Source organism: Erpetoichthys calabaricus, chromosome 17 (genome assembly GCF_900747795.2).
Source record: "Erpetoichthys calabaricus chromosome 17, fErpCal1.3, whole genome shotgun sequence".
NCBI lineage: Eukaryota > Metazoa > Chordata > Cladistia > Polypteriformes > Polypteridae > Erpetoichthys > Erpetoichthys calabaricus.
Genome location: NC_041410.2, coordinates 57,013,159 through 57,040,531, shown reverse-complemented (window position 1 = coordinate 57,040,531; position 27,373 = coordinate 57,013,159). Strand labels below are relative to the sequence as shown.

The 27,373-nt window shown below is 36.9% G+C and overlaps 1 protein-coding gene across 1 annotated transcript in view; it reads left to right on the top strand.

Annotated features, from left to right (window-relative positions):
* vps13c (vacuolar protein sorting 13 homolog C) overlaps positions 1–27,373 on the top strand; it is a 608,306-nt gene that overhangs the window by 391,595 nt on the left and 189,338 nt on the right. Inside the window, exons 40-46 of the mRNA XM_051920790.1 lie at positions 1,209–1,288; positions 7,768–7,827; positions 11,435–11,597; positions 11,998–12,117; positions 15,991–16,094; positions 20,010–20,177; positions 20,323–20,627. Of these exons, the coding sequence (XP_051776750.1) occupies positions 1,209–1,288; positions 7,768–7,827; positions 11,435–11,597; positions 11,998–12,117; positions 15,991–16,094; positions 20,010–20,177; positions 20,323–20,627 (1,000 nt within the window). The remainder of the gene's footprint in view (positions 1–1,208; positions 1,289–7,767; positions 7,828–11,434; positions 11,598–11,997; positions 12,118–15,990; positions 16,095–20,009; positions 20,178–20,322; positions 20,628–27,373) is intronic.

The window sequence follows — 27,373 nt, the reverse complement described above, 5'->3', positions numbered from 1 at the left end:
TATATATATATTTATATATATATATATATATGAATGTATATATATATATATGAATGTATATATATATATATGAATGTATATATATATATATATATATATATATATATATATATATATATATATATATGAATGTATATATATATATTATATATATATATATATGAATGTATATATATATGAATGTATATATATATATATATATATATATATATATATATATGCATGTATGTGTGTATATATATATATGCATGTATGTGTGTATATATATATATATATATATGTGTATATATATATATATATATATATATATATATATATATATATATATATGCATGTATGTGTGTATATATATATATGCATGTATGTGTGTATATATATATATGCATGTATGTGTGTATATATATATATGCATGTATGTGTGTATATATGTATATATATGTATGTATGTGTGTGTATATATATATATGTGTATATATGTGTATATGTATATATGTGTATATATGTTTATATATGTATTACATTATTAGATATCTGTAATAAGGAGAGTCATGAAATACTCAGTACCCCCATTTAAAATGTAATTGGACATTTTGTCTTAGTAACTGGTTATGTCACATTTCCTGTATTAACTGCATTGTTCTTTCTCAACAAGTCTCTAAGATTCTTGAACTTTCTTTTTCCTACTGCTGTATTTACTCAAGAATGTCACATATTTGTCAGAAAATATTTTTAAATATAAAATGTATTGATAAATGTAATACATAATTGTGGGGAGCCATAGCTCCTACAGCTTCAGGAGCAGGAAAAGAAATATGATGGACTCTCAGTTAAATGCATAGTAACTTTTATTAGAGGTCTTGTCAGTTTCTTATCTAAATGCATGTACAGTGGTTAAACAACTTCTGAAATCAACCTGGCTATATTTGTTATGTATTTGTTGCATTTTCATTTTAACAACCCAATGCTAAATGTTGATATATGCAAAATTTAAAAATTATATTTTGTTGTTTTTTGAAGATGTACACAATTACAATTAGCCATTAATGTGTATAGGACCTGGCCATTTTCTGCCATTTGGGTTTATAGCATACTGTACATGCTAGTCATGTGAAAAATGTAATATTAGTTTAAGCTGTAAAACAAGCAGTAGTACCCTCTATAATGGTTAAACTTACTGCAAAAAATATCTTGTTTCTTCTTTATTGTAGATTCGAAAGGCCAACCTCTTCAAATTATCAGTTCGTCTGATATGCATGGAGAAGATCTTCTACAGGTGGAATACATTAAGGTTTGCAATACTGCACTATTCATTTAAAGCAATTTTCAAATTATTTATCATGTCATAAAGTAAGTATTTTTGCCATATTACTCTTAATAGTGAGTTTCTTTGAAGAAACACAGTTTTAACTTTTTTCTTTACTCTTTAGCTATTTTCATTACAGGAAAGCCATATTTGTCCTTTACGTGCTTTTCACATGTAAATTCATATTAAACAATGAAGTTCTGATCCTTTCTGTTGCTTAACTCATAATGCCTTACAGAAAGTCATATGCTAAGGTAGGAGAGAAATTCTGCACTGTAGGATTACCAGTTTGTTAAATTCATTGTTTCTTAATAACATATATGATGATATGATTACAGTGACTCAACATCTTCTACTATAATCACAGAGAAGGTTTGGTGTGATCTGTTGCATCATTACAGTTACATTTAACACCAGAATCCCTACACCTACGAAAAAAGTCGTAATCATGGGCCACATTAAATAACTTCGCACCTCTCCATCTTATAACCTGCAATGTTTTGGTTATAAGGTAGCACCATCCAAGAATACATATCAACTTTCTGTTGATTGACATTTGAGCTTGGATTTTTAACTCTTTGACAGCAGCATGTAAATTGAATGATTTTTTTTCTTTTATATTTTTTAATAAAAGAGCACGTGTTTATTTGATATTTGGACTAAAGTCTTCACACATTATACACTTCAGGTCATTATTAGTATAACATGGGAAAGTTTCTGTTTTAGGTATGTGTTCTGCATTTCTAACCTTACATTTCCTGTCATCCTACATTTACACAGATCGTTGTAGACATGGAACACACATGAAATATATGTATTCCAAATAATGATATATCATTTACCCTTTACAACTCCAGGCACCTCCCACCCAGATAAACACAATTTTTTGACTGACTTCAGCTCCGTCAGTGGGGGGGTGGGATAGCAGATTGGTTGCTTCTTGTACTGATTGGCACATTTGCAAAACAAAAAATGCTAATGGAGAGGTGCGAAGGAATTTAAGTTGGCCCGGGATTACTACTTTTTTCATAGGCTTCAGGGTTTCTAGTTTTAACCAAAGATATAAAATATTCTTAAGTGACAAAACACATGGTCTTTACATTTACAAGTGATTAACTGAAATAAAATATTTCAATTAAAACATCCGTTTAACGCTTAAATAAGAGGAAATATATTATAACTTTGAAAACTTTGGTTATAGGAAAAATATGAAGAACATTATTTTTTTGATTGTAAATTAGTATTTTGTAGAAGGAAGTGAATTTATATAAATTGTGGAAAAATACACCATTGTTGATTTAGGTATATTGATACACATACTTTAAGTTTAGTTCAGTTTATTTTTCTAAAGTGCTGTCTCCAGTCAGAAGCTTAGAGTTGTATACAAGTTTATATGTATAACAGAGTTAAAGCCCAACTTAACATTCAAGTAACACCACACAGCATCTGCTTGCAAATATCTGTATCACTGGACATGTATACATACACAGTTTTAATTCAGCTCTTAAGGTAGTGACAGTAACAGTAAATGTACTATGGAAACATTTAAAGCCTGTTTGAAGACAACGAACAACAAAAATTTTATTTACTTACATTCTGGAGAAAATAATGTTATCTTTTTTGCTGAAAATAGAAATGAACTATGTGTTTAAGCCCTTAATATATAAAATAAAATAAAAAATAAAGGTTTTAACACTATTGGATGTAAAAACAAAATAAAAATTTTCTATTCATTTCAGTCCTGTTAGTAAAAAATCACACAATTCTCCTTTGGCTCAGCTGGCAAAGATAGTTGTTCACATCCTGGCTGCCCAGTTGGAACAACTCAAAACATGTGAAAAGAACGCCTGTTGCATTGACAATGCGATTAGGTTTTGTCAGAGTGGCAATACATGAATATTCTTCATTAGAGCAATGAGCACTTCGTCTAATAAACAGGTACACAGTTTAATGTGCCATTATGAGGACAACCTAATCCCACATTTCAGCCTCTTAATATAAATATAGGTTAACTTAAATTTTCATTGTAACATATTTATTAGGCTACATTTTTAATTTTGTTAAAGCAATCCTAATAATGGCCAGTTAGAGGAAAGCAGGCTAGATGGAATATAAGTTCAATACTGGCTTTGACACTTCTTCAAGTAAGTTTTTCATATTCTGTTACAAATTGCCTCTAAAGGAATTCCAGTTAAAATTTATGAAAGCAATTTGTAGGCAGGCTGGTTGAAGGCAAGCTTGTTTTATTATGTTGGAAGTGTCCAACAGGGAGTAGGATTCAGAATAAAAATCCACAGACACAGAAATATGGGGTTGTTGTATCACGTCAGGGTCAACAAAATGTTTTCTTTTTTCTCCTTTACAGATGCAGCAATATTTTAATAAAGATGTCCTGAATATTTTTGATTACACGTTATTGTTCTAGGCATTATGTATGAAACCAGCAGCCATGTAAGACAGAGGCTAATTCTGGGACAACATAAGTTGGATAATGAGGCTCTTTCAAGTTGGAGTTTTAGAGCTTTGTAATAAAAGGAAATTCAGTAATATGACAGTTATTTTCCATTTGCTTTAATGAGAAGGTCTTTAGCATTAAACAACAGTCAGTGATCTCAGGTTTAAGAGTGAATAGAACAGAATCAGATGGAAAGTGGCACTTTTAGTACAGTTTAGAAGTGTTTAGAAAAACTGATCTGTGTGCATTTGTACATCAAAGTGCATAGTAATAGAATGGAAAAAAACCCTATGGTTTGACGGGGTCTGGCTGTAATTTTTACTAATTAATATAACAAGTAAAAACAGATCAGTAAAATACGGCAGCTTTGTGTAGCACATCCGGAATATCATGATCCCAAAATGAATGTGGGTAAAGCAAATAACCATTCTTTGGCAATAGAATTTTCATCTTTTCCGAACAAAATCTATTTTACATAAATTCTAATTGCATTCGAATAGCAATGTTAGATCTGACAGTCCTAGTCGCAATCACATAAGGGAGAAAAAAATGTTGTATTGCACTTGACATTGCTGTGTGATATTTTCCCCTGTCTCTAATTGCACAGATTTCACCAATAGGAAATCCCTCTTTTCAACTTGCAGTCATTTCAGCTCAATTGAAAGCCACTTACTAAACATGCTTCTTACTTTCTCCACACATTATGCCAAAACAAAAGAGTAATTCTTTTCGTCACCTTCTGCTTTGGCTTTACCACACAGTTGCTAGGTGGTGTCCACTTTAGTCATATTACTGGTTGTACACATGCATATCATATAGGTTTATAGGGTCATTACTCTCACGTGTGTAGTGTAAAGTGAAGTTCTTACTTGCACTTAAAATGTACAGTTCAAAAAATAGAACTTGTTCAAAAAATGTGTTTCATATCAGTATATGAAAGTACTACTGTTAATCAGTTTATATTGAAATTAAAACACCATCTTGTTATGGAAGAATTAAAAATGAAAATCCTTCCAACCATATGAACCTGCTTGTTGAAATGTAAATTCATGAGATATTGTCAAGATTACAGTGATTAGTTGCAATGAATCATTTAATCACAATACTTATTTCCCTTTTTAAGGAAAAATTTTAAAGCTAATATAGATTTTTGCACTGGTATTTGGGCTAAAATTTGTAAGTAAAAGTAAGTTATTTTAGAAAAAATAATTTTTTTTTCCATTTTTCCACCTGTATGTCATCTTATTTTTGTTTGGCCAGTATGACTTTGAATGTTTTACCATTTTTACCAAAAATAATGTGAAGGACACTTCAAAAATAATAATTGGAAGTTTATACTATAATTTCAAAAGGACTTTTTCTGTGAGTAGTTGAGGCATTTCTCACTTTCTAACTCAAAAACTGGAACATATGTGTTAAGTACATGTAGATATATATTTGACTCTGTGGATACATTTAAGTGTCTTATTGTATTAATAATCATGAGGAAAAACATTTCTGAATATGGATCATCTTCATGGAACATGGTTAGTCTATAGTTGACACATCAGTATGAATTTTCTTTCCTATCTCTAGTAGTCATTACTGTCATTTGCAATTAAATCCCCAGTTTGTAGTTTAGAAATAATACCAATAGAATAAGGATACAGTAAAACCTCGATTATCCATCAGGGGTCGGGACCGAAGCTGTGATGGATAAGAGAATACATGGATAACAGAACAGGTACTTCAAAAATGACATACAGTAGATTAGTTTAGTGAAGTCACATGTATTTACAAAAAAATCTATATTAACAAAATATAACATAGTATTAACAAAATTAATTCAAATAATATAGTAACAACCTGCATAATAAGCAAATATGACTCCGAAGTACTGGAGTTTTCTATGTTTTACTTGAGAGTGTTTATTCCATAACAAACAGTGCCCTGTCTTATACACTGGTATTTGGGTTACAAAGCACACCTCCAAAACAATAAAAGAAAGCTTTCCCTACCAATCATTTTATCTACTGCCCCTTATGTTCTTTTTTTTTTTTTTAACCACAAACACTCTTGCATATTGTCTCCTGACTTCCTACTCAAACCTTCCTGCTGCCACACCTTCCTTTTTCTTCTAACTTCTCCTCTAACTTATCTTCTTTATATGTTATTTATAAAGGAAAAAAACAAAACAAAAAAACATAATGCCCTCTGTCTGTCTTTTGAAAGTATTCATTTTGCTCCATGAGGACCTCGTTTCAAAAATCAGATTGCATCTTGTCCGTTTGTTTGTTCCCGAATCACACAAGAACTGCCAAAATGATTTTCTTGAAATTTTACATGTTGACACATCAGTATGAATTTTCTTTCCTACCTCTAGTAGTCATTACTGTCATTTGCAATTAAATCCCCAGTTTGTAGTTTAGAAATAATACCAATAGAATAAGGATGCAGTAAAACCTTGATTTGTAAAAGTAGTATTAATGTTTGTGATGCACCATTCTATTGGAATGACAAGTGCAATGCATTTTATTACTAAAACCATTCACAATGTATCATCGTTTGGAATGACAGAGACATGGCAAACTGGATGAACACACAGATATACAAACATCCTTTTATTGAGGTGGATTGTTCATGAAATTAACATAGTCTTTATGGAGTTTCAAGAATTTATTTGGGGAGTTGTAGTGGGAGGGTCAACACCACAAAACCATGCATTACTATTGAACAGCTAAGTGGACATTCTGGAAATTTTGCATGTATAATATAGTGTGGCCTGCAGGGGGCACACCAGTTCCACAAACATGACACAGATAAACAAAGACACCATTCTAGCACAGCACATAAGTGTTTTTATTTTGTGGGAAACTCTTCCCTTAAGCAATATCCACACCAGCACAATACAAAATACAGTACTACAAGTACAAAGCAGCCCACTGCAATACTTTGTCATCTTTTTTTTCCGCCTCCACTCTTCCTCCAGCAAGTGTTGTCTTCTCCCTCCCAACTCTAGCTCCTGGAACAGTGGCAGCTGGCTTCTTTTATGTAATACCCAGGAGTACTTCCAGTGTCCCATAGGCTTGGTCTGGAAACATTTCTGAGTAAAGTGGGATCCTGATGAAGTAGGCTTCTACAGTCCTTGCAGTACCCCCTGGTGGCACCCCTGGAATCCATCAGGGCTGAGCCACCAAACTCCAATTCCCTATGTGCCTTGTGGGAATCTGTGGTGCCATAGCACTGTGGTGCTGCCTCCTAGCAATCCGGGGAAGGTAATGGCCTGTGTATGTTTTTTACCCCGGTCCGTCCACTGCGGAGGTGTCACTGCCAGGCAACAGCCCCAGCCATCCGCCATAGTAGTTGACCCAGCTTAACATATACAGTTAAATGGAGTTCAAAGGTTTCATCTTTGATAGGGGTTTAATAGAGAGAACAACATAAAAACCAGTAACTTTTGTCTAGCTTGCATACTGTGTCATTTATTCCTTTATTAAAAAGCCATCCAGTTTATTATTGGGACTAAACATCTATTCGTGAAGCCACAGTAAACCAGGAAACTCAGAGATAGAGTTCTAAGCTCCAATCCAGCAAGGAGTTACCACAATTATAAAGTCAAGTCATACTCAGGAGCTACCACAATTATAAAGTCAAGTCATACTCAAAAAGAAGAAAACTTATGAGGTTAGAGAAATTGACCGAGAGCTGTTTAAATGTTGGATGGGGCACTCGCATTTCAGCCAGCATTGACAAAGGATAAGGGTGAGTTAGGTTCTAATCTACTAACTTTTGTCTTAAGATGGGAAAGCAGCTCATCGTTTATAATAAGACACTTATCCTTTGCAAGGCACCCTCACTCACACACTCGCATGTACTGTATAAACTCCTTACACATGGTTACTAGATTGGAAATTAAGCACCTCCACGCCCCGATGTTTGTTATACATAAAGTAAATGTTTAGCGTTTTATCTGGAATTAATTATAAGGTATGAATTTATCAAAATCTTTTTTTTTTCTTTTTTTTTTCAGGCTGACAAGAATGGTCCCAATTTTAAAACACAGCACCAAAGTACAGAACAGACTATTAGTGTAAGTAGTCTACTCCCTGCCTGTTTTGCAAAAGGGATTATTTTGTTTTTAAAGGTATCTGCAAAAAGTAAAATGTAGCATTGCCCGGTTAATACATCTGCACTTTTATATCTTATCTTTTCCAATGTGAAAAATATGCAGAGGTTCTGAAAATTCAAAATGAGATTAGTAGGTATTTCTCAGAACTGTATGTAGACACCAGTAATTTGCATTTTTAACCTATAAAAAGCGTGTAGCATGTAAAAACCATCTAGTTAGAAAAAGAATGTTATTATACATGCCACTAAAATATTGATATCAATTACTGTATGTCCAAAGTACCTGAGATATATTACTCTTAGTGAAACCTTGCATATTTTGTTGTCTGAGCAAAATATTTTTTTGTACACCACATATCTGTTTAACATTTGCTTGCAAATGTTAATGTGTGCCCCAAGAGTCAATTAATTACTTTGTGTGACACAACTTAAAACACCCCTTGAAAACTAATTTAAAATTTATTTTGTTTTTATTACTACTACCTTGTCTGGTATATGATCATTTCTGCACAAAGCATTTTATTCATTGTGCACAAATTATCGAAGACCAGGTTAGTTATGGAATGACATCAAGGACGTCAAGCATGAAGGAAGCAAAAAGTTATTCAAAAGAAAGATAGAAAGAAAAGAGCAAAATGGATGTCAGAGGAGACCTTAAAATTGCTCTTGAATGCAGAGAGGCTAAAATGGAAGGAATAAAGGAGAAAGTTAAAGACCTGAACAGAAAATCTCAAAGAGCATTTTGTGAAGATGAAGTAAGTTATTACAACAAAATCTGTACAGAATTGAAGTTAGAAAACCAGAATGGAAAACAAGTTCATCATTTCTCAAGTTGAAAGAACTGAAGAAGAAATTAAAACCTTGAGTTGCAATAGTGAAGGATTGCACAGATGGAAGGATTATACAGAGTCATTATACCAAAAAGGAACAGGGAAACACTGAGTGGTTTAAAATCGGGAAAGGTATGCGTCAAAATTGTACCCTTTGCCATACTTATTCAATCTATATGCTAAGCAAATAATCTGAGAAGTCACACTATATGCAGAAGTATATGCCATCAAGATTGGTGGAAGACTGATATGAAGATGATACAACCTTGCTTGCTGAAAGTGAATGGACTTGAAGCACTTACTGATGAAAATCAAAGCCTATAGCAAAAATCCTCACAACTGGACCAGCAAGTAACATCATGATAGATAGAGAGAAGATTGACATTGTCAAGGACTTCATCTTACTTGGATTGGCAGTTATTGTCCATGGAAGCAGCAGTCAAGAAATCAGATGGTGTATTTAAAAACAAACATGCCCTTGTGAGGGCTAAGGTACATCTGATCAAAGCAATGGTGTTTTTCCAGTTGCTTCCTTTGGTTTGCGAAAGCTAGACAATGAATAAGGAAGACGATCAAATAATTGATGCTTCAAAGTTATGGTGCTGGCATAGGACATTGAATATACCATGGACTGCCAGGAGAACAAACAGGTCTGTCTAGGAGGAAGTAAAACCAGAATGCTGCTTAGAGGCAAGGATGTTGATACTCCGTCTCATGTACTTTGTACATGTTGTTAGAAGGGATCACTACCTAGAAAAGGATATCATGCTTGGTAAAATGGAAGGGCAATGAAACAGAGGAAGACCCCATATGAGATAGATTGATGCAGTGGTTGCAGCAATGGGGTCAAACTTATCAGAAATTGAGAGGAAGGCGCAGGATCGGGCAGGGGTCGTTATGAGTCAGAATCGACACAATTGCACTTAACAACAACATTACTGCTGCAACTATGTTCTTGGCTACAGAATAAATGGTGAATAAATGACATCAAGTATGCCCTGTAATGGACTAATATCAAGCTAATGAACTTTGAATTGAAATGAGGCACGCATCATAACAGTAGCGTGTGTGTAATTTTAGTAGTTGATGAGTCATGTTAAGCTTGGCACATTCATAATTATTTTATCCAAAAATGTGCCTCGCCTGCCTATGAGTAATAGGTACCTATCTTCTTGGCTGCCTATAAACTTTAGACACAAGCTAAGGAGCAGCTAACTAAATATATCAGTCTAGCTAAAATGAAGAAATACTAAGACTGCAAGATGTATTTTCAGTTTCAGTAAACAAAATACAGATATTGACTATTTTTATATTTGACTATATTTAAAGTAAACATGGGAATTTCAAAATTATTAGTGAACATTCCAGTTAAATTGCTCATCTCTCTATTGGCCTAGTGTGCATAGAGTACAAGCAGGTCTCAAGTTACAGCAGTTTATTTACTTACAAAAAAAGAAAACAGATTTTGACACAGCCGAAAACATTGCAGCTGTGACTAATGGTGAAGAATAGTACTGTGCATTAGTGACATTGTCAAAATTACAAATTATTTTGTGTTTTTTTGTACACATGCCACTGAATTCACCATAACTGCATGCACAGTTGTACAATAATCTCAGTCAGAAGTAAGCAACTCCATTGACACTTGGTTGTTTAGCTGGAGCAGTCAAACCTTCCTCTTGTAATTCCTAGCATCATAAGTATGCTTCCAAACTGGTCCTTTTCAGGGAGTATAGCCACAAGGAGGGGGGAGGTATTACTCGGTTATCTCTTAGCAACAAATGCAAGGGCAGCTGCTCAATAAGGTCTGTCATTGGGAAGTAACTGTCAGTTTAGCTAGGAAGAGGTAGAACGTTCAGTTTATAATTCCCAATTTCCTAAGTTATGTGTCCAAGACATAAAGTCTCAGGGACTATAACAGTTAACAGAAGTAAAATATACTCTTAGAAATTCCTCAGAAAACACAGCATGCAGTGTCTCTTCTGAAGGAGCAATAGTCAATAAATATTTCCTTTTTGTGCAGTTGTTAGGCCTTTTCCAACTCCATGAGCTACTGAGTCATTATCAAAAATATAGGATGTTTCATACAATGCATAGCCGTTGTGCATTTTAGTTTAAATTATGTAAGTTTTGTGATTTAGAGTAAAGTAATATTGCTTCACTGTCATTTTAGTAATAAGCTTACAAAGTTTCTCAGTAAAATAAGTAATAAAGCATTATGCATTCTTGCTAATATTGGTCCAATGAACATTCATCAGTTCAAGTTCCTTCTTGGGGAACAAATGGTTTACAAATGTAGGCAGAAACAGAGTTTGATTAGAATTTGGGGCACTCTATACATTTCTTTATTATACAGTTCTCCATCAATTGCCTGTCCACAGATCTTGTAGTTAAATAGCTCCTTAGCAGCGCCTGACTCCGTTACAATGTGGGTCTGGCTAGTAGTACATGTATGAGCCAAACCTGTCTCTAGCGGCTGCTTTCCTTTGCATATGGCCCTGTTGCTGTCTCATTTTCTGACCCACTTTACCCTGAAAACGCCTTGCCAACTCAGCACAATCAAGGATATTAGATACACAAACAAAAAGCTTAATTATAGTGTTCTTTTTTTAATAACAACGTTAAGGTCTTTCACTCTGTTCTTCATTTGGTGCAATTTCAATACTGTCTATAAATTTGATGCAGAAAGGCATGGGTATCCTGAAGAACTAAGTAAACATCACTTGTTTGTTTCTTTAGGTAACTTTTACATCTCTTGATCTTCTTCTGCACACTCAAGTTCTGCTTTCCAGTATTCATTTCATAAATGAATCCATGTCTTCAACAAGTTTTGCCACAGATAAAGCACATGAAGTAAGAATACAGTCGGGAAAGGAAAAGAAATCTTTCACACCAAAACCAAGTAATATGTTTACTAAGTTTATTTAAAAAGTATTTGCTTGGCCCTCTAGAGTGGACAGCATTTTTTTTATGTGAGTTCAAAAATGCTTGAATTTAATTTGTTGTTTAATTGACTATGAAACCTTAATTACTGTATAGTGCATGCATTTTGTGTGATTTCAGAAAAAGATTAATGCAATTTTTTCTCATAACCACAATAAAGCATTAATTATAGAACATTGAATAATTTATCTTGCATTAATCAAATGTCATATTCTAGTCAATGTGTACAGAATTCCACAATAATTTCATAAAATGTTATTGCTATTATCCTTCCTGCCTGTCTTCTTGTATCAATGTGATGCATTCAGAATATTAAAAATTAGAATCTAAGCTAAGGTTTACTTTGTGTTTCCCTGTAGCGTATATGAAGTCAACAAGTGATGAAGATATTATTGACCTTCGAGTAACAGCCAAATTAGGTGCTTTTAATGTGTTTGTGTGCGATGCAAATAGTGACATTTCTGATATAAAGGTTCAAGGTCAGTAATTAATTAAAAATATGTTTATTGTTTTTTAAAATAGAAATGCAATACTTTGGCTTATTGCACATTTTTTAAAATTAATTACTTATAGTATTCATCATTTCTGAATATTTAAATAACTAGCTTTTAAAACCCAATATTGTTTGTTTTATTTAAGTTAAACTGTTATGTTCGAACTAGTGCAGTTATTTTGGCAGATTCAGAAAACTGTATGGGAGTACCATTAGTAAATTGTTTTCAAATATAACTACTTGACAATTTGTTATTGAAAGCCATTAAGTAATTGTTTAACATTACTAGCTTGAACATTACCCAGTTGAAAGCATTTACATTAATGCAGTCTGATATAATTTTCTCCAATATAATTAAATTGTAAATGCAGTGACATATCCATTCACTGTAACTTTTGTGTAGACTGACCTTTATTTGTTGCGGCATGCAGTGGCTATTGTCCACCACCATTTACCAATCATCTTTTTGTAAATCATGGTTATCATATGATTTATACAGCCATTCCTTTGTCTTTATCTTTGAAACATAAGTAAAGTGTGCTTTCCCATTTTAAAAAACCTCATAAAAGAAACATTGTGATCAGTTCCTACTTATGTCTACATCTTTGAGATCATCTGTATTATTTTACAGCATGATATATATTTATATATTAGATTCATTTTATTTTGTGAACTTATGAAACCTGGTGGTGGAATGGGCAATTTCAGGAGAGTATTCAGAGGAAGAGGATGGCAAAGAGGAAGTGGGATAGTCAGAGAGATGTAGAAAGTAGACAAGAGTACAAGGAGATAAGGTGCAAGGTGAAGAGAGAGGTGGCAGAGGCTAAAGAAAAGGCATATGATGAGTTGTATGAAATGGTTGGACACTAAGTAGACAGGAAAGGACCTGTACCGATTGGCTGGACAGAGGGACCGAGCTGGGAAAGATGTGCAGCAGGTTAGGGTAATTAAGGATAAAGATGGAAACGTACTCGCAAGCGAGGAGAGTGTGTTGAGCAGATGGAAAGAGTACATTGAGAGGCTGATGAATGAAGAGAACGAGAGAGAGAAGAGGTTGGATGAGATGGAGATAGTGAATCAGGAAGCACAACGGATTAGCAAGGAGGAAGTAAGGACATCTATGAAGAGGATGAAAAATAGAAAGGCTGTTGGTCCAGATGATATACCTGTGGAAGCATGGAGGTGTTTAGGAGAGATGGCAGTGGAGTTTTTAACCAGATTGTTTAATGAAATCTTGGATAGTGAGAGGATGTCTGAGGAGTGGAGAAAAAAGTGTACTGGTGCCGATATTTAAGAATAAGGCGGATGTGCAGGACTGTAATAACTACAGGGGGATAAAATTGATGAGCCACAGCATGAAGTTATGGGAAAGAGTAGTGAAAGCTAGGCTAAGAAGTGCGGTGATGATTAGTGAGCAGCAGTATGGTTTCACACCAAGAAAGAGCACCACAGATGTGATGTTTGCTCTGAGGATGTTGACGGATAAGTAAAGAGAAGGTCAGAAGGAGTTGCATTGTGTCTTTGTGGACCTGGAGAAAGCATATGACAGGGTGCCTCAAGAAGAGTTGTGGTATTGTATGAAGAAGTTGGGAGTGGCAGAGAAGTATGTAAGAGTTGTACAGGATATGTACGAGGTATCTGCAACAGTGGTAAAGTCTGCGGTAGGAGTGACAGATGCATACAAGGTGGAGGTGGGATTACATCAGGGATCATCTCTGAGCCCTTTCTTATTTGCAATGGTGATGGACAGGTTGACAGACAAGATTAGACTGGAGCCCATGTGGACTATGACGTTTAATGATGACATTGTGATCTGTAGCGATAGTATGGAGCAGGTTGAGGAGACCCTGGAGAGGGGAAGATATACTCTGGAGAGGAGAGGAATGAAGGTCAGTAGGAACAAGACAGAATACATGTGTGTAAATGAGAGGGAGGTCAGTGGAATGGTGAGGATGCAAGGAGTAGAGTTGGCGAAGGTGGATGAGTTTAAATACTTGGGATCAACAGTACAAAGTAATGTGGATTGTGGAAGAGAGGTGAAAAAGAGAGTGCAGGCAGGGTGGAATGGGTAGAGAAGAGAGTCAGGAGTAATTTGTGACAGACGGGTATCAGCAAGAGTGAAAGGGAAGGTCTACAGGATGGTAGTGAGACCAGCTATGTTATATGGGTTGGAGACTGTGGCACTTACCAGAAAGCAGGAGACAGAGTTGGAGGTAGCAGAGTAAAAGATGCTAAGATTTGCACTGGGTGTGACGAGGATGGATAGGATTAGAAATGAGTACATTAGAGGGTCAGCTCAAGTTGGACGGTTGGGAGACAAAGTCAGAGAGGTGAGATTGCGTTGGTTTGGACATGTGCAGAGAAGAGATGCTGAGTATATTGGGAAAGAATGCTAAGGACAGAGCTGCCAGGCAAGAGAAGAAAAGGAAGGCCTAAGTGAAGGTTTATGGATGTGGTGAGAGAGGACATGCAGGTGATGGGTGTAACAGAACAAGATGCAGAGGACAGAAAGATATGGAAGAAGATGATCTGCTGTGGCAACTCCTATTGGGAGTAGTGAAAAAAGAAGAGTATGTTCATTTTCCTGAAAATACCTGGACTGTTTTTCTGTCTGTAGCACACTGGTTATGAACAAGATAATTAGTTGTTGAGTGTGAGAGTGATTGATCAAAATTTGTTTCACAATATTTTATCGTCCATCCATATTTTAAAAAAAACAATCATCCACTGTTAAAAGTTGCTGACTAAAATGTAATTTTAACAAGTTAAAGTGTCTATTAACTTGGAGGTGAAATATGCAATTTATATTAAACCCAAAAGGGAAAAATAAGCTAGAGGTCATGCAAGACATTATATCACAGCCACATCGGACTTGAATTGTTTGACCTTCACCTCAGCCTTGTAGAGGGGCTACATAGTAATAGTGTTTTCAGTGTTTGTACTGAGTGTGTTTTGTTTCCATCGTCCCATTTGCTGTTTATAATGTGTACGTCAGTGAATGTCGTCCCCGTAAATACAGGGGGGATGGATGATGAAGAGAGACCGTAGCCCCAAGATGGAAAGCACCTGTTTACAATCAATTAATTACATCCGGCTCATTACTATATAAACAATCACGAGGGAACAGCCCAGGAGGAAAGAGAAAGACGGAGATTACATTTCACTACAACGAACCACCAACCCCTGCTATTTTTCCACATCGCGCTTTGGTATCCAGTTTGTTTTTCATTCTGCCGGACTTACTCAATTCAGTCATTGCCAGAGACCCCAGGGTTGGACTACATTATCCACCATACGCTGAGGATTCATGGTGAGGTTGTTCCATTTTTCCCGGGAAATTGAAACACATCACTTATCTGTTGATCAGTCATCCGTATTCAGGACAGTTGTATACTCGGACATAAGTTCACTATCATTGGCATTTTCCGTATTCATTCATTGTTATTTGTGTTTTGTTTTTGTTATATGTTACTGGGACAAGGGAGGGTTTGTTATTGTATATTTGATGTTGTCACATTGTTGCTTTGGTGGAGGGATATACATATCTATATATATACTTATTTTCAATGTGTGAAATTTGCATTTTTTGTTATTGTTTAATTTAATATATTTATCCTCCTATTTTTACATATCTGCTTTTCTGTGCTTATGTTTAAACCGTCGATTGAGGGGAAAATATTATCTGTTAGAGGTACGGCTTGGTATTTATAGATTAGCCTCAGTAATTTATCCAGGCCACAGGTCTTGGAAGTGTAGCTGCCAGCTGGGTAAGGGGTCAGCCGTTACAACCTTTGGTTCCTTATCATTATCTGCTTGTTAAAACATGCTTTGAGAACAGTAATTTAGCTTTTTATTGCAGGTATGGATGCCTCACTAATTCTGCAGTCTTCTCAAACTGAAGTTTTTACTCGCCTTAGAGACATTAAAATTATTGATGTTGATCCTAACACTATACATAAAGAGGCAAGTTTTATTTTTGTTTTTTGTAGAATCTTTGTTTAGTAAATTGTTTACAATGTAGTAGTTTTAAAAGAATGTTAATTTGTGTGTTTAGTATATATTAACTTAGTTAACACTGACATAACTTAGTAGCATTTTATCACTCTTCATGTGTAATCCTAAACTATTATGTTCTTAACATGATTATAAACTACATAGCATTACCTTGAAAAATAATTGATACATCTACTGGAATTGGACTTGAAACATACTGAACCTGTATATGGTGTAGCTTAAGGTTGATTGGCAAAACTTTTCAAAGCATTTTCTTCTGTGAATATGCTGTATTCACCGTTAACCTTGTTCACTGAATATTTTCCTAGAAATCGACCATGTGGCTGGCTTATGCAAACGTTGTTTTCAGAGTGCCCGAGGCTAGTGTGACATCACAGAGCTAAAGGAGCCACGCGCAAAATGTTCACGCATGCGTATGTGATGGTGCGGGTCAGCTCCTTGCTCCCTCTTCGTTTTTTGGGAGCCTCTTGAACCCGACACTGTTGATAGTCATGACCGGAATGAACATGGCAGATGAGGACAAAACACACCTAGCAAGGGGATGGCGAAAAGTGCAAGTGCTATTATAGTGCTTTTATTAAAACAAATCCTTAAAACAAGTGTCCCAAAAAGTATAGTGCTCCAAACTGTAAATATAAATAAATAATCTATAAAATGAAGTGAAAGTGGAGGTTAAAATCAGAATAATTAAATCCATAAAAATATGGTTAAAACAACACAGTGCAGGAAAAAATCCCATAAGCCCTGGTGCCTTCCTCTAAAACTGACTCCTCTGTGGCTTATCCTGTTCAGACCTCGCAGCCCAGAGAGATGTCAACCAGTAGGTGCGGACTTCCACCTCATCCAGCCTGTGTCCCCCACTGCCAATCCCACAGCATCCGCAGGCAACCACAGAGTCCTGCTCTGCCCAAACCGCTGCCAATCCAAGCTCCACCTGGCTCTATACTCCCATTGCTGCCATCTCAAAGGCTGCTCCCAGCGAGTGCACCTCAAGTGCATAATGGTCGCTCCTGCTCCCAAAGACACTCAACAGGAGCAACTGTGGTGTAGCGGGTCCACAGCTCAAGTCAAAAAGGCCACTTCTTAAATAAATATTCACCGCACTTGTGGCTTAGAGAGGGGGCGTGGCAGTGTGGCGGGAGCGGTTCCTGGATGAATTCATGATGCGGGCGATCCTTGCTTAAGTGCACAGGTGAGGAGTCGTCCGCATCTGTAATTGATATCGGGAGCTGCTAATTGCCACACCTGATCCACGTCCCTGTGATAAATAATAGAAGCACGAGACGGCTAGGGTAGAGAACAGAAAAAGAACAATGATAAAGAAAACAGACGAATGTAGGTTACAGGAGAAGAAGAGGGCAGGAAGCAGGGAGGAGAAAGCCGGTGCATGAACGAGCAAAGGTGCAGCTGAACAGTGAGCCTGGTTGTTTGGCCGGCACCCCGGGAACAGTCGGTAGTGGTCCCTCCCGCTGAGCATTAGTGAGGAGCGGGAGTGACCAGAAGGAGGTTGGCTCACCGCATAATGCCGAGAAGGCAGTAGGAGTCGGGACTTGGGAAGTGAAGTCCCCAGCGACCAGGGCGCTCACGCTGGGGCTTTCACTTCCCAAGTCACAGTCTGGTGAAGCCTACCGGAGCCAGGGATCGGAAAGGCCAGCAGACCAGCAACAGAAGGCAGAAAGGAGGTCAGCTGCAGGTAGGGTGGCTCCCCTGGTGCATAACCTGGACAGGAGAAGCAGGGGAGTCACCAGTAGAAAGGCACTGGGATCTGTTTTTAAAAGACTGCTTCCAGCCATTTATTTTAACCTCGTTTATTTTTAAAGGATTTTTTTCTGTCGTGTTTTAACCTCCACCTTTTCACCTGTTTTTATTGGATTATTTATTTGAAGATTTAAGAGGCACTGCACTATTTATTTGTACACTTTGTCTTAGATTTTTGTTGTTTTAAATAAGCACTTTTGCACCATCCTGTTGCTTCATTGTTGTGCCTCACTGTCCAGCTCATCAGTGACATTACCGATGGTGTTGGGTTCAGAGCTCCCAGAAGCAAGATCACAGCGACCCACAGCCCCCTCTTAGTGATGGGCACTTGTTCCTCCTTGGGGATCTACCCCTGCCCACCTGCTTCCACTCTGTTCACCAGCTTGTTTCTGCTCTCTTTCCTGTGCCTGCTTCTTCCCTTTATTGGCTGGGGAACGGTTGCATGTGTGATCACCTGATTGCTGCCCCGCATGTGCCGACAAGGCAACGCACGGACGGCTGACCACCCCCCACCAACCCGGAGATGGGGCATCTTCACGGCAGACCACTTGCACCTGCTCCCACTCCCCTGCACATTCACATTCATTGTTTATTTATTTAAACGGCCAAGTTTTTCTGAGCCACGGACCCGCTCTACCACAGCATACTTTAAGATCATTGCCATTCTGCTTAGGGCATGTATGATGTTGCATCCCGCTCAGTACTCCAGCCTTCCACACAGCATGTATTTTAAAAAAAAACAAAAAAACTTTTCGTTTGACAGGTACATTGGCAGACCATAATGAGAATATTACAAGTACTGTACAGGTATCCATTGACTAGCGTACAGGTTATATGCCGGCACTGGGAAACCAAGTCAATATGGATGTATCTCAGTAATTATAGGTGAGAGGTCAAATATGCTGTACAGCATAAGATGCAATAATATCACTATATAAACAAGTAAATCTCCTTATTTTTGTAAAATTGCATTTATCTTAGTGTGGGACTTGCAAAGGTTTTGTGCAATAACATGAATTGCTTTTCCACTTTCATATTGTTTGATAACTTTTAAGTTTGTGTTGTAACTTGACCTGTGGCAGGTGAGTCTCTACTGGGGTGCCATGCAGTGTGAAAACTTGTGAGGTCAGCAGTTGCCCTTGAAGACAAACAAGATGAGCTTCGGACTGACACACCGACATAAGCAGCTATTTATTGGTCCCTGTTCAGTTGTTCACCTTGAGAAATGCTGCTCATGAGGGTCCATACTGTCTTTATTCCTTTGCTGACCTGGGGCACTGGCAAAACAATGTTCACATAAGCCAGTTGCATTGAAAATTTCTAGGAAAATATTAGGCAAACAAGGTTAATGGTGAATACAGTATATATCAAGTGCGAAAAAAGCTTTGTCGAACTTCTCTGATGAACATCCATCCATCCATTTTCCAACCCGCTGAATCCGAACACAGGGTCACGGGGGTCTGCTGGAGCCAATCCCAGCCAACACAGGGCACAAGGCAGGAACCAATCGCGGACAGGGTGCCAACCCACCGCAGGACACACACAATCACACCCACACACCAAGCACACACTAGAGCCAATTTAGAATCACCAATCCACCTAACCTGCATGTCTTTGGACTGTGGGAGGAAACCGGAGCGCCCGGAGGAAACCCACGCAGACACGGGGAGAACATGCAAACTCCACGCAGGGAGGACTCGGGAAGCGAACCTGGGTTTCTGTGGTCTGTGCCACCGTGCCGCCCTTCTCTGATGAACACTAAAGATTATATGTGATTTATATGCTAGATGTAATGTGATTAGAATTTTGTTTAATGATCCTTTTAATAATAATTACTAAACTGCCTAATTTAAGACAATGGTATAGTTTTTCCATTCTGTCTAAATCATGGTCTCCTTGGATACATCCACACTGAATGTAAAGATTAGGTTGACTGCTGTTTTTAAACTGGCACTTTGTGAACAAATGTGTGCGTACAGGATGGAGACACGATGATGAATTGGCATTCAATCCAGAATTAGTGTTTGCTTTGTTCAGATGATTGGTAGATTGGGGTGGTTTATAGTACTTACTTTGCCATTTCTTTTTTCCTCTTTTTATTAAAAGATTGTCTCTATTGTTGGAGATGAAGTTTTCAGTTTTAAAATGGTGTTGTATCCCTTTGCTGATGAAGAAGATGACTATATTGATGCTGAAAATGGCAATGGAAGCCTTACTCTTAGAGTTGGCTGCATTCAGATTGTATATCTTCACAAGTTTCTTGTATGTTTTTGGGTAAGTTTACACTTATAATAATTAGGAATTATCCAAGAAGGGCAGAATATGCTTACACTGTGTGGACAGTTAGTTAAAATATACTAAAAGTAAAAGAATGTCTGTTTCTGAAGAAAAAAATGTATTACTATTTTTCTTACCTTAGAAATTTATTGACAATTTTCAAGATGCAAAGAAGGCACTGAGTGCTGCCACGGCCCAAGCAGCAGAAAAGGCTGCCTCCAGTGTCAAAGATTTTGCTCAGAACAGCTTTCATATGACCATGGACATCAACATAAAAGCACCAGTGATCCTCATCCCTCAGTCTTCTATATCACACAATGCAGTAGAGGTAGATCTTGGGCGTTTAACTTTGCAGAACCAGTTTTACTTTATCCCAGAGGAAAATTGTCCATTACCTCCAAAGATTGACAAAATGAATATTGAACTTGCACAACTAAAGTTATCAAGGTATATGTATATTTTTTTAATTAAACTAAATATTTATAGAATACTGTATAGGATCTTCTTTAAATGTTTCGTATCCTAGAATTGTTGTCAAGCTATAATTTCACATATATAAAGCTTTTAGCCTATGGTTAAACTCATGCCATGAGTAACTCCAAAAACAGTTGCACCTTTTGTTTGAAAATGTAATTAAGATAGTAACTATGATCAAAATGTCAGATTCACCTAATTTACTTCTCGTCATGCTGTGCATTTGCTTCAGTGTTATCTAAATGGACAGTTAAAGAACCAATATTTTTTCTAAACGAGCCTTTTAGCTAAGCTCCTTATATATGTGTTCACCATTATTGGATGTTGACTCAACATGACAGAAAGTATAATTAGTGTTAGTGCATGATTTGGATTTTAAGCCCAACTTTAATGACCAGTTTATTAGATTCAATTAGATAAACTATATAAACTAGATATATATATATATAAACCACTTTTGTATGTTTAATGCACATTCATTTGTCTGTCTGTCTGTGATGAACATATCAGATTAATAGTATAGTTTTGTCAAGCACAGAATTAACCAGTGAATCATTTTCATAGGCAGGATTTCATCTATTTAAGCCATGGGCTACTTGAATTAATTTTTATTGCTAAAGGCCTCTGTAGGATTTGAAAAAGAAATTTTAATTTGGTTAATTAATTTAGCCATGCCTTCAGCAATACCGATAATTAATCAAATAACTTGTCAAGGCTCCTTCTTCTTTTACCTAACTTTTCTCTGATGTAGGAGGGGGTCTCCAGCCTTTAGACTTATATCAAGGTAACTAAAACACTCTTGTTTCAAGAAACATAATATAATTTATTAATAAACAGAAAGATTATTGAAGTGTAATAAATGCATATATATATAGACATATAAGACTGGACGCAAACACACTAGACAGACAAACATACTGTATATCATATAGGCTGGATGTTTACTGATATTTACAGTTGGTTTCTGCTTTGTTTTGGCACAGATAAATTACAATGCCAAGTCTTTAAAGATGATATTCGATGGTGTGTGGAGTTGCTTCTATGTTGATCTTGGTTAAAGTATAAGATTCTTCATGTGTTGGAGTGCACTTTTTCTCTCTGCTGTATAATAGTTGTCAGTGATGTGTGCTGCTTTCTAAGCCACTGCACAACGTCTGAAGCTTCACCTCAGGTGCTGACATTCTAGGTTTGATCGCTGCCAGGGGATACAAAAGTGTGTACACTGGATGAGCACTGATTAGGGAGAAACATGTGTCATGTACTCTTTGTATTATTTGGCAGGTACTAAAGGGTGAGCCAAAATGAAGTACCACATTTCTCAAGGTCATTGTGTGAGGTAGAAACAGCTGACTGGGTTGGGATGGGGGTCCTTTGATAGGCGATCCTTTGTAGTTTTCAGTCATGAACATGCCTTGATTCGGTGCGCACCCTGCTTTCACTGCCAAAGCGCTCATCAAAAACAACTAATCCATCATCACTACTCAACACGCCTTCCGAACGCACTTCAGCATTCCTCCTAACGGTGACGTCTCAAATCGGAAACCAGTTTTTCAGTGGGTGGCTAAATTTAAACAGACTGGTACAACAGAAAATCTCCAGGCTGTCCTTGGACTGTTCTACACCTGAAAACACCAAAGCTGTAAGGACATCAATTTTGCAGTCTCCTAGATGTTCAACACATCTTTGAGGAGAATTTTGCATGAGGACCTTAATTTCCATCCATACGAAATGATGAAAGTGCAAGAACTCACTGGGAGAGCCATAGAGAGTTGTACACAAATATTCTGCAAACTGTTCATCAAGATGCTATTGTTATGTGCAGCAATGAGTCATGTTTCCTTTTGAATGATTGTGCAAAAAAGCAAAACTGTCACTATCGGGCTGAAAGCAACCCTTGTGAACTTCATCAGAGATCCCTGCATAGTGAGTGTGTTTCAATTTGGTGCACCATTGCAGAATTTGGCATTGTAGGCCCTTACTTTTTTGAGGAGGGGGAGCAACAGTCACCGTCACTTCAGAATTTTACATTGAATTGCTAGAGAACTTTTTGTGGCCCAACTGGAAGTTTTGTGGGAGATGTTCCTGGGGAAGCTGATCTCCCTGCACGGTGATGTTGCGTGGCCTTCACTTTTGCCTGATTGTCAAGTTATTTAGGTTTACTGCATCAATATCTGCCCAAACTTGAAAAAGGCCTTTAGCTGATTAAAGCGGATGCATGGAACAACTCTTCCTTTTTGTTATTTGATGCTGTTTAATAATAAACAGGTTGCAAGAACAATAGTAACAGGAACAGGAGTAGGTTGATAACCTTAAATAAACAAAGAAAATACAAAAAAACTCATATTTTCATTCATACTATAATAATTTTGTATACACATACACTTTTTCATTATTTCCAACATGCACTAGTTACTAAAAATAAGCACGTTCATGCGATATTGCAAATTAACTTAATCTTTTACATAAATAACATATGTCACTAGTCAGAAATGTTTCACATTAAAAAGGGGATTTGTTAACATACCAGTGACATCTCCAAAATCAGCTGATACATTAAGCTTGCCAATTCCTCTGTGATGATTTTTTTTTTCCTCATTCACAATTGGCTTCTTCGTGCCTTCTTTTAACAACTGAACGTCTCCTCCGTGCAGCAGTGCGCTGACCCTGGTTTCTCAAAGCTGTCTCTAACCCTCTTCACACTCAATCTTTATTTAAATAAACATCCACAAGATCGATTCTTTTTTTTTTTCTTTTTTCAAACGTATTAAATAACAATGGCTTAAGCTCAGTGTGGCCCGGGGGACGTATAGACCACCTCCTGGTCCTTCCAGGCATCCTGGCTGGGTCTGATCCCCAGCCTCCTGTGACTATATATATATGCATATGTATATGTGTATATGTACTGTATATGTATGTATATACAGTGGAACCTCGGTTCACGAACGTCTCGGAACATGTACAAGTCGGTTTACGACCAAAAAGTTTGCCAAACTTTTGCATCTGTTCACGACCACACACTTGGTATACGAACAAGCCAGTTTCCCTTTCGGTTTTTATGTGTTCAGTCTCTCCCTGTGCATTTCCTGTGCAGCGAGAGAGAGAGAGCGCGAGAGAGTGAGAGACACACACACACACACACACGAGAGATAGAGACACACACACACACACACACGAGAGATAGAGACACACACACAGAGGCAGTGTGAGAGAGACACACAAACACATACAGACAGGGTGAGAGAGACACACATACAGGCAGGGTGAGAGAGACACACAAACACATACAGGCAGGGTGAGAGAGACACACACACATGCAAGCGAGCGAGAGAGAGGGCTGGACACAAGGTATAGAAGGCAGTTAAAGAATTCACTGGGCTTGTTTTTGTTTTCACTTCTGTTTACAGTGATTGGTTCGTAGCGTGCAATGTTACTTTTCTTGGTGGTTTATTAAATTACGGATTTTTTCAAATGTTCATTTTTTTCTCTGTGCTTAAAACTCATTAAAAAAAGTGTTTTTAGCCAGCAGTTGGTAGCGCTATAGCGCAAACTATTGCAGTGTTAGTTTTCTCTGTTGTTCAAGGTTTTCTCAGTGTTATTCAGTGTTTTTACATTTAGTTTACTATTACACTGTGCATTCTATGGTTTAATTAGCTATATTTGTGCTTAAAAACTTAAAAAAAAAAAAAAAATATTTACATACAGTTCGTATGATCTGGAGCGGATTAATTGTATTTACATACAATCCTATGGGGGAAATTACTTCGGTTCCGAGGTTCTGCTGTATATGTATGTGTATATATATACACACACACACACATGCACACACACACACACACACACACACACACACATATAATGTGTGTGTATATATATGTATATGTATGTATATGTATGTATATATATATATATATATATATATATATATATATATATATATATATATATATAATGTGTGTGTATATATATGTATGTATGTATATCTATAATAATAAAAGGCAAAGCCCTCACTGACTGACTGACTGACTGACTCACTCACTCACTGACTGACTCATCACTAATTCTCCAACTTCCCGTGTAGGTGGAAGGCTGAAATTTGGCAGGCTCATTCCTTACAGCTTACTTACAAAAGTTAGGCAGGTTTCATTTCGAAATTCAAAGCGTAATGGTCATAACTGGAACATATTTTTTGTCCATACACTGTAATGGAGGAGGCGGAGTCATGTATCGCGTCATCACGCCTCCTACGTAATCACGTGAACTAAAAACAAGGAAGAGATTTACAGCACGAGTCACACGCGGGAACGAAGGTAAATGACGTTAATTTTTGACTGTCTTTTAATACTGTGTAAGCATACATATTAACACATGTGCAATTAAACGTGTGCATTTACGGGGTGATTTCTCAGGCTTAAAAGCTCACCTTTTATCAAACGCGGGAACAAAGGTAACTGACGTTGTTCACTGTCTTTTAATACTGTGTAACCATACATATTAACACATGTGCAATTAAACGTGTGCATTTACGGGGTGATTTCTCAGGCTTAAAAGCTCGCCTTTTACTAAAAAGGTAAATGCAAAACTATTTTCAATCAGTTTATTGAAACGCTCCCGTTAAGGATTGCAATAACATATTCGCGAGATAAAAGAACGAAGTAGGGGGAAATGGAGGAAGAGCCGCAAACAGCAAAAAATTAATTAAACAATTGAGAACGGAGCGACTTAAGCATACAAGCATGTTCATAAGGGAAACAAAGCACGGTGTAAAACGTAAGTTTAAATTAAGTTTATAGAAACGCTCCCGCTGCGGATTGCAATAACATATTCGCGAGATAAAACTTTCATGAGAAGACACGAGGTATAAACGAACCACACGCCGTGGCGCAACGTTAGGGGCAACAGTTTCAACCATTCTATGATCTGCTTCTCGCAACTGAAAGACGGCACATGGCGGATGTTAGCCGACTTGCTGACCGCAACGTTAGGGGCTTCAACTCTGCCGCTGAGGCCACATCTCAGTGCCAACACTTTGCAGACTGTACTTAAAAGACACGCCCTCCTCACTGGACAGTTAAAAAGACCAATCAAAGTAACGATGACATCAAGTATTACCCAATCAAAAGTAGGAAAGGAGGCATCTTCATAAAATGCGTGTGGGATGATTTGCATGAGACGCTGCTTTAAAAAAAAAATTATAAAAAAAATACGGGATAAATCCCGTCCAGTATTGATTCAAAACGGGACGCGCAATTTCATTCTCAAACGCGGCACCATTCCGTATTTTAAAGGACGGGTGGCAACCGTACAGTGCCAGGTAACCACCCATACAATCACATTGTGATTCAGACTAGGAATGCAATGAATGTAATTACCCCGATCTACATACAAGGCGAAAGTCTTGCAACATTCAAAGATGATGGTTTGGGATAAGTACACCATACAACATAAAAGAGCTTATGAAGCCTTGAACCGAAAAAAGCAAGATCTCAGAGATCGTAAAAAAAAAAATAGGACGTAATGTCGTTTTACTCACTGTAGATTTTAGTCAAACATTACCAGTTATTCCACAAGGGAGACCAGCAGATCAACTCAACGCGTGTTTAAAATCCATGCTTCTCCCACGCTCGGTTATATGTCGCGTGTTCTCGGGTAGGTGCACAAACAAATGTATACATTTAAGCATGTAATGGGCAAACAAAAAATGAGGTATACCCGAAGGCACTGCAGTAGTACTTAATGTAACTTTACTTCTTAAATGTTAATGTTTTACTGTTTAATAATTTATACGCTTCTTATATGTTGTTCAAATTCTTTTATCAAAATACCACTGACAGCGCAATGCACGATAACATGGAGTGAATACACCATACGCATCCGCCCACGGCTGCCCTGCTGTGCGCAGATAGGAGTTCATTCTACAATAAAATAAAATAAAGATAAAAAGACTAAAACGATCATCACCCATAAAGCGGATAGTAGACGTGACGTACTATATGTGTACCACATTTCAAGTGTATAGGTGAAACGGTTTGCGACCTACAGGTCATTTAAAATCCTGGACAGACACACAAATTGCCACGGTAGCAAATTACAAAAGAAGATTTTACTGTTTAATAATTTATATTTATATGAAATGTGCTTCTTATATATTACTTCATATTCTCATATGATAATGATGTTAATGTTTATATTGATTTCTGTGTTATTAAAACTGCATGTATGTGTGTATATGTATATATATATATATATATATATATATATATATATATATATATATATATATATATATATATATATATATATATACTAGCAAAATACCCGCGCTTCGCAGCGGAGAAGTAGTGTGTTAAAGAGGTTATGAAAAAAAAGGAAACATTTTAAAAATAACGTAACATGATTGTCAATGAAATCCCGTTTCAGTCAGTAAGTCTTATGTGTGTGTTTATGTATGTGTGTATATATATGTAGATATGTATATATATGTATATGTATATAAATGTTTATGTGTGTGTGTATATTATATATATAATATATATATATATATATATATATATATATATATATAAAAGACAGCAACAGTTATAACAATGACAACACAATTACATTGACAATCCATCCATCCATCCATTTTCCAACCCGCTGAATCCGAACACAGGGTCACGGGGGTCTGCTGGAGCCAATCCCAGCCAACACAGGGCACAAGGCAGGGAACCAATCCCGGG